The following is a 9,401-nucleotide window of genomic DNA, read 5'->3' on the forward strand; positions in this document are numbered from 1 at the left end:
TATATTTGACAGGTTCCGTAAAGACAGGTATACCACATGCAAATTTCATAAATTAGAAGCTTTGGAAAAATAATTGTATATATAAATTCTTTGGATTAAATGGTTAATTTACAATGTACAATAGTCAAAATTAATGCTATGCTGTTTTGGAAAATTCATTTCGAAGTTTGAAATCCGTCAAACTGACGGGTCCCGTAAGTGTTAGTGTTAAGGGTTTCTCGAGATGGGGATGACGAACATAAATTTTATCTTGCCAAGAATTCAACTTTTTAGCAATAGATAAGGAATACGTCGGGCGGTTTCGGTTTTTCCCGGTCGAATTAGATGACTATTCCTCTTTATTTTTTCTTTAGTTATTTATAAGACTCTTTAATATTTTGTATTTATCCATTGCTTGCTTATTATTCCTGATAACGAGTCCAGGTTATTTTAAAAAAAAATAAAGGTACTTTAGAGGGTTTAATTTCTAAATACGTCATTTAAGCCCTAAAAAATTATTATGTCATAGTTGTTTATTGAATTTAATAATATTTAATTTATATATTGATAAAACACATCAGGTTCAAAGGTCTGAAGGATAAAAGCAGCGAATTTTAAAAAATTTTTTTCGTAATCTCCTTTATTTATTTAGTCGCCTAATACATACATAAATATTACAGGGATGATAAACGTATACAACTGAAATATTGCCTTGTTGGCTTGTGGCATTAAAATGTTAGTTGCAGGGTCCAATTAAGGTAATAAGCCAACGCCTGTGGATCTATTTTTAAATTTATTTTTTCGATTTTTAAATTCTAGCTATCTTCAAATGTCAAATTCCATATTCTGTGGGAATAGAGGTTAATTTTTTTTCCTGGTCGATTATAAAGGCTCATTATTGACAACAATAAACAAAAAAATAATTCAAAACATAGCCTACATCTTATTGTTATACTCTAAAAGGATGAAAACGGTAGTAATTGTTCAATAAACAATTATTTAGACAAACAAACTCAAAAAATAATTATTATATAACAGTGATAAATAGTAATGAAACAATTTTTAAATAAAACTAAACCAAAAATGGCCATATAAATGAAAAAAAAATGTATACTTGTATAAATGATAGAAAAATAATTAAATGATATAGAAAACATATGAGCTTTCCTTCATCGTTGATTTGTCAGTTTTCATCGAGGTATTAGAATAAAAGGGATTTTTTTCGGGATTTCATTCATAAATTTTATAGCCTACCGTTGAAATAGCTGAAATGCACAACTATTGGTGATCGGTATCCCGAATTTAGTACACTAGAATAACATTACTGTAACTGTAACCATTAATATACAAGAACAGTTGAAACATTTCATTGTAAGGCGTAAAGAAAAATTGGAAAAGTCCTGTATACCGCCATATCCATTGGATGGGTCAATGGTCAAATGGCCATATATTTTATATTAGCATTAGAAAAGTCAGATATATAATGATTTTTGTATTTGTTAGATATAATATTTTTATGCAGTGTTTTATAACTATTTAATGGCTGTAAATAAAAGTATTAAAAAGTAATGGTTATCAACAAATCCCAAATTTTTAGAGGTACTACAGAACAATAGAAGTAGACCTACATCTTATACCTTAGGTATTATTTTTCCTTATCATTCGCTTTGTTAATGTGAATTATATTGATCAATTAATATTGAATACTTGATAAATTTATACAAAAAAAAATAGATACATATGTATAAATATATATTTATGCATATATATCGGACATCCCACGAAACCATTAAAACCGTTTGTAGAAGAAATGAAACGGACACAAAATACGCTTCCGTTCCTCTCCAATGGACTTGGTTACTGTAAAAGTTTATTATTTTCTGGGAAAAAATGGCTTTTCTAATTTCCACTTTTCCAAAAAAACAATCATGAAAAAAATATGCAGTTTGTATATGAACAGAATACGTTTAAAAAAAATGTATTGAGAGCATTCAAGCTCTGACAGATACTAAACCGAGGTTCCCACCACAGGCCGTTCAGCAGCTTCGAAGAGGCGATCTCTATCTCCTTCATCTTTCCGGCCAGATGAAGACGTCCTTTAGGGTATAGTGGGGGAGGACCTCCTATATATCCTAACCCCCGAAGTGGAGGTTCAGTGAGAGTTAGTGAGTGTGCAAAGTGAACCATCCCGATGGGTCTTAGTTGGACTTTACTTCTAGTGGTAGGTTTCAAATTCAATAAATTGATGAAGAACTTACGAGGTAGGTGAAGAAGAGTACATGAAGTAGAGGTTATTGACGGTTATGAGTAAAGGAAGTATTCGAAATTACTCGACTAATAATATAAACTACTTGTTTGGGGGGGTATTGGAATTCACCAAATAATATTTTTTAGTAACACGTTTGGTTTTCAAAATTGTTTTTACAATTTATTTTTTCTCAAAGCAATAAATTATGATCACATCGTCTTTTTTTTGGTGTCCAAAAACATTGCACTAGTAAAACACAATTTAATGAGTTGTCATTTAATGAATGACTAATGCTCTAATAAAAGTAAATAAATACATTTTATTTTAGTCATAATTCCAATACAATACAAATCAAAAACGAGTTTTTCTCAGTAGGAGTGGTCTCTCCGATAATTAATCATCCGCTTCATTAATTAGGACGTTGCTTTGACAGTTGACAGGTCTTTAAAAAAGAGAACACCAATCACGGAAAATATTTTGCGCCTCTAATAGAGAAATTAATTTTCACTATATTGATCAAGAACAATCCTAATTTATAAAAATTAAAATTTTCGGACCTAATTAGTAAATTTATTCAAATTATATTATTAATTAGAAAAAATATAATTTTCAAGTTAGTAAAATAAAATAATATTAGATATTGTATCAGTTATAATCAAAATAACTACTAAATTCATAACAGGATAATCAAACAGCCCATTATTAATTATGGTCATAAAAATATAAAAAAATTTAATATTTTTCTTCTTCGATGTTTTTCATATACATTCAACTACATATTATTTATTGTTTAAAGTTTACTGGGATAAAATCAATGAATAAAGTAACTCAAAAACTGATATGATGCGATATTGTTTTTATTATTATTCTTTTTTGATGATTTTTAAAATTTCACAGAGGTAATTGAACTTGATTTTCCGAAAGAAACTAATTGTCATAGAATATAACGTACGTTAAATTATTGAAATATTTAATGAATTATTATCGAAGAAAAACAATTAATAAAGGCTTTTAGTACTATTAAAAGAAATTAATTTGGCTGAGGGCGTAAATAGATATAGTTATAGATAATAGTCATAGAAAAGTACACCTCAACATCTCTTTCCTGAATATTTTTCTCTAGCTCTTTTTTAATCACCTCCTTGTTCTGACGGGTATGTTAACTGTTGAGCCGTATTTTTATCAATTTGTTGTTAGTGTTGAAACTAGAGTTAAAGAGACCGTATTTATAATAGGATAAAAATAGTTTCTTTATCTAATAGTGGATAGTGTAGTTTTAATCTAAAATTCAAGTTTTAAAAATTAATTAAGTTCTAAAAAAACAGGACGATTTTGATTTGAATTTTATAACCTGGCAAAATAGCCTGTAAAACATTTTTTTTTTAATTTGATGTGAGGTATGAATTTATATTTAAGATTGTCAATGAGGGTGGCCGAAACGTTGGATTATTAACATAATAAAGAATGTTGAGACTTAATAAGGATATCATTTGATTTATTTGATGGATAAATACCAGTCTCAAGAATTTGAATAAATTATAACAACACAAAACATTTTAATATTTTTAATTTTTTCTTGATATTATTTATAGCAAAATAGTACAAATTAATGAGAGATTCTCGACAATTCATTAAGATACTCAACATCAAAATCGACTTAATTGCCCTAATGGTCAATATTACATATTAAATTAGGGAAGTTACGCTGAATTAATATTTTTTGAAGTATTTAATCTATCACGTTTATTCCAGACAATCAATCGTCATAGAAAATCCCTAAAGGAAATTAAAAAAACCAATTAGTAAGACAGCATTCTTTCCAAACAATTTCTATTGGGCAGCTGTATAATTACCTATATTTCAAGATAATAAATAAATGATTATAAAATGTAGTATTTTTATTTTCGCATTTATCTGTGAGTTGCTGAAAAATAAAATTTAAAATATCAAGATATGAATTTCATGGAACAGATACTGGGGGACTGTTCTCCAGCATTGGACCAAATCGTACAAATATAGATATGTCGAGAAAACTAAGTTTGTCCATTTGTGCGCGAAAGTATGAGGTGGAATTTGTTGAAATTAGTAAAGGAAAATGTAGATATTCCCAAAATCTCAGAATGTTTCATCAAAATTGGATTAAAGGTAGTAGTTTTTATGCCGTATACGTGAATTTTAGTCCAGAAAAACAGAGATGTGGGAAATTTTTTTATTTGATGTCCAAAAAAGTGAAATACAAGTGAAAATTTTCGATTTTGAGAAACATATTGTTTTTTTCCTGGATAAATACAAATTGTTCCTATCTCTGTTTGTAATGAAGCAAACTTGAGGAGATAGCTGCAATAACGAGGAATAATCCAAAATCGTGTTTTGTGATAATGAGCTTCAAATTTTTCACAACTTCGGTCAGACCTATTGAGACCATCTAATATGTCATAGACCTTGAATATGACTGACACTACTATGAATATAAACCAAGTTCCTATGTAAATAAACTCAATAGTTTAGTTACCAAATCAGGGAATTCCTTAGTGCATTGTACAACCTTATCTTAGGAAACTTTTTTCCCAATTCAATTAATATGATATTGACATGAACTATTTATTTGGTTTCTATTTCTTCTGGAATAATTAACATAAAATTTTAAACAACAAACGAAGGAAAGCATTGTTAACTAACCCAAAGGAACTTTATTTAGGAATCGTCTGCAAGTATTATTACTTCCATGCGACTCAACTTTTCAGTTGTTTTATTAGGAAATTAGGGAAAAAAATTCTTGGAAGACATGTTTAAAAGCAGCCGATAATAACTTCCATTCAGTAGATCACAAAATCACCTCACGACGACTAGACATTTCAAAGTAACAAAAATGAAAAATCTACAGAAGTTTACGAATCTTCGCTCTCTTCACTACTGTTTACACAATTTTCAGAATCATTCTCTTCAGGAACAGCTTTGGCTAGTCTGGTGCATTCAGATTGCTGAAACAGGTCTTCATAAGACTTCTGGAATTTTACAGCATCGATCTTATTTTTCGTTAAAGGCTTTTTCATGACTTCTTTTGAGAGGAGCTGGCTAAAAATTTGGTCATGTGCTTGAAGGGAACCGTTGTCTCGAGCATAGGTTTTAGATGCAAGGAGTTATACTGTGGATTTATAGTTGCATATAACATACTTTGTATCTTAAATGCGTTGTCCTTATTTGTTTCTTATGGAAGAAAGGTTACAAACTTTCTTTTTTTTTAAATTTATATAAAAGATACTATCTTTTACTAAGTCTAAAGTTCCAGCCACAAAATAACCAATAAAAAAAAAAAAATTGTCGTAATTATTATGCCAAGTATGAAAAAAATTGCAACAATATTCCAGGAGATTTATATATTTCGAGTTATTCCAAAAACTAAAAAAAAAAAGAGAAGTGAATGGGTTTCAACGGTAAACTCTCTGAATATTTGTATAAACATTTATACAAAATTCAATGTGCCGTATCTTTGTTTATATATATTACTATATACATTTTAATCTATAATAATAGTCGGAACTAAATTTTTTTTTCAATTTTTAAATAGTATATTGTAGCCTAAAATGTCTATTTTTGAGGGCGAGGATAGATTTTTTTCTTGACCAATCACAATAATACAATGTTTTTTTAAAAAAACAAAGTCCTATTTCAGTGATTTTTTTTGTTTGGTAATTTTTTTTTCGATTGATTATTACATAAGTAGCATAAAATGTATACTCTTTGAATTATAGACAAATAAATTTTCCATACCTTTCCGTGTTACTTATTAATTCAGGAATTAATTTATAAAAAGCAAAAGTGAAAGTGCTTTAAAGAAAATAAATCATAAATATTTCATTATAAAGTTCAACTTGCTGACAAACAACCATTATGATTTCTTATTAGAGTCATTTTTTAAGATGACGATAACTATACCCAAACACTATGCATTCTCCTTTAATGTCTATAAATGATTGAAATAATGGCTCATCAAATCTCCATCTTATTGCCTGAAATCAGCCGCCATTTTGAAACAAAATAATACTGGTAATGATGACTTGAAGGGTATGAGTTGTGACTTTGTTAGCAAATATAAAATAAAACAAAAACAATCGAAGTTTAGTCATGGTAGAAAATTGCACAGATTATAGCCAGTTTTTTTTTTTTTTTAATTCGATTTATTGATGTATATATTATTGATACTGCTTATCTTGAAGCGTAGAAGGCCTCAAATTTTAAGAGCGAGGATAAATTTTCTTGGTCAATCACAGTGATACAATATTTTTTTAAAACCAAAGTCCAATTTCAATTATTTAATTTTTTCGGTTTTGTAAAATATTTTCCTGGCCGGTTACAAAGGTTCATTATTGAACAGAAATTAGTGATAAATTATTAGCAAAAATAAATTTTAAACACATTTTACTATTTCTCCTTAACATAGATATAATCAGAATCCTTCTCGTTACTAAGAATAATATCTTGTTATTCATTGAATAAATCCCGATTTAATCTACTAACGATTCCCATTTCCATCACTATCACCGATGAACAAATAATACAGCTAAGATAAACATACAACAATGGTGTTTTATTCTTATCAAGAGTAATTACCATTCCATAATTGCACCCACTCATTGAAGAGGCCACATCAACTACCTGTGAATAGGGGCATTAAATCCTATTCTAGTCGATGGTAGATTATTTCTATCTAATTGAATGTAAATTATTTGCTAGTTTTTTTTAAACAATGGTATAATGTAAATTATTAAACACATATCGCTTTTAAGTAATGAATAGGAAAATATAATTGTACCTTAGGCCAACTTCATGGAGTGTTCATCCAATAATTATCTGGCTTATAGGTGCATTTTTACCATGGAATAAGATTCAGCTATATAATTATTTTTATTTTTAAAAAAAAGAAATTGTTACCGGTCTCAAAACAGAATAAAATAAACTATCAGTCAATAGTGATCACATCAATTTTTTGATAAATTTGTCACACTTTGGAATAAATAATAGATAAAATGATATAAGGGGGGTGAGAAGCCAAGTGACGATTTTGGGAACAAGAGGTTGTTTGCGCTCTACCTGTGCCTGAACCAAAATTATAAAGCCTAATTTTGAAAAAATATCAATAATAAATATGTGAATACTAAAGCATAAATTTGTTTAGGGCACAATTAAATAGCTAATCACCTCTTATACACAAAATTGTCATTTGAACCCCTGGGCTTCTTTCCCGCTTACGTAAAATAACACCATATTAGAAGAACATCGTAAAAAAATAAAACTAACCTTTAACTGGTGATTATTTACAGACAAAACTGGTGATTTTGAGTCTAAACGCTCTCCAAACATTTTTTTTAAATACTCAATTAAAAATTAAACCAAGTCCTTGTAATATTTCGTATTTAACTTGCAATTAAAACGTAAGCCTTATATAAAATAATAATTAATTACTAAAATTTAACTGATTTATTAATTATTTTCATAATTTGACCTAAATTAATACAAATGCTGAACAAAATGGGAATGGAATTTAATTTCTCGTAATTCAATATAAAAATGTATCAGGGGAAAATTAGGTCACATTAGTTTTTTTTTTCAATTGAGTTCTTGTTATGAATCAAGTCATAATTAAAATCACAATAGTTCCAGGGAGTTTATTCATGATTCTTTTATTGCGGATACTGTAAAGCCCATATCCCGTAGTCATTTTTAAGTTACGTTAATAAAAACATATGATTGAATGAGTAGCTTAGTCAGAAACACGGACAGATCTAATTAGCAGCTCCGTGATTGGATTAAGTACTTTTGGTGTTTTTTTTCTTCTCTTTATTTTTACGAATTTTTAACACGTTTTTGAAGGGTTTTTGCAGACAGGGATTCAGTATTAGAAATGATATGAGCTACTGAAATATTTTAGGATATTGCAGAGGCTGTTCCCCGAATTAATATCTAAGTTTTATCTCCACAAAATTTATAATTAAAGCTTTAATATTGATAAAAAAGACTTATAAAATTGGGGGAAGCATGAACAATAATAAATTGTAGGTTAAATATATAAATTTCTTTAAATAGAGGGAGTTTCTGAAGTCATTTTGTATTTCAATATATTTATTTACGTAAATACAATGGTAGATTACTACTGCAAATACAGTTTCGTTTGTTGAACAATAATTTTATTTTTAGCTATTTGCTTAATTGATTTTTTTAATGAGTGAAGGAAAATGCAAAAACAATTATCCGTTTAGTAACCTATAGCAATCATGTCCAATTTGATTCCTAAAGGAATCTTGAATAGCATTTAGATAACAGTTGCCATCCACCACCTTTAGCTGTAAAAATTTAATACCGGTTTAGCTAAATAACTTCGTGGAATTTGATTTCTCTTTATTTTCTGATTATCACACCTTCACTCCTCAAAAGGAATTTAAAAAGTGAAATCGTTGGGCGAAAATCGAAATAATTCTAAGATAACGTCGCATTTCAGTAGTAACTAATCTACTTTAGAAACATTTCGGGAGAAAAGATGCCAAAGTACGTTAAAGCTAAAATAGAACAAATATAATACTTTTTTTTACCTCCCTATTTTTTGACCCCAATATCCCTGTAATTTAAACTAGCTTCGGAGAGTAAGGTATACCGATGGTGCTTGTGAAATAAAATGACATTTTGTGTAATTTGCACATACCTGTATAATTCATTACGTGATCAACTGATCACCTGAGGTATTCCGAAAATTATTCATTTTTATTTGCTTAATTTCTTGTAAGCAAGTAAAATAGGAGCTACGATCGCGTAATATTGTGTTTCACATAGGTTGCTATTCTTTGGAAAATTCATCGTGCATTCCGAAAATGGTGAAAAACTTTGACAGATCTTCAGTTACAATAGAGAAATTCAGATCTTTATGGGAAAAGAGCAGTTTACTTGGAAAACTTAATGACTACTGGAAAAAAAATGACAATTACATAAAAATAGCGGCATGAATAAGTAATAAGCTGGAGGTTAAATAAATAAAAATTACGTTGAGAGAGTAAAGAGAGGAAGGGGAGGAGGGAGAAAAGAAGTGGAAAAAGGTTGATTAAAACAGTCCTCAGGACGGGACTGTCCATGAGTAAATATATAAAGATTGATAAAAACAGTCCTCAGGACGGGACTGTCCATG

General features: G+C 28.8%; 1 protein-coding gene across 2 annotated transcripts in view; it reads left to right on the forward strand.

The window, feature by feature from the left end:
* The first annotated feature begins 2,133 nt into the window (after nucleotides 1–2,133).
* Nucleotides 2,134–9,401, forward strand: part of LOC106678982 (Cuticular protein 73D) — an 11,696-nt gene continuing 4,428 nt past the window's right edge. For both annotated transcript variants that reach the window (XM_014417869.2, XM_014417870.1), the window contains exon 1: nucleotides 2,134–2,200. In XM_014417869.2, coding sequence (XP_014273355.1) covers nucleotides 2,171–2,200 — 30 coding nt within the window. In that variant the 5' untranslated portion in view covers nucleotides 2,134–2,170. The remainder of the gene's footprint in view (nucleotides 2,201–9,401) is intronic.

This window comes from Halyomorpha halys, unplaced genomic scaffold, assembly GCF_000696795.3.
Source record: "Halyomorpha halys isolate HHAL.00 unplaced genomic scaffold, Hhal_1.1 Scaffold170.1, whole genome shotgun sequence".
Classification (NCBI taxonomy): domain Eukaryota; kingdom Metazoa; phylum Arthropoda; class Insecta; order Hemiptera; family Pentatomidae; genus Halyomorpha; species Halyomorpha halys.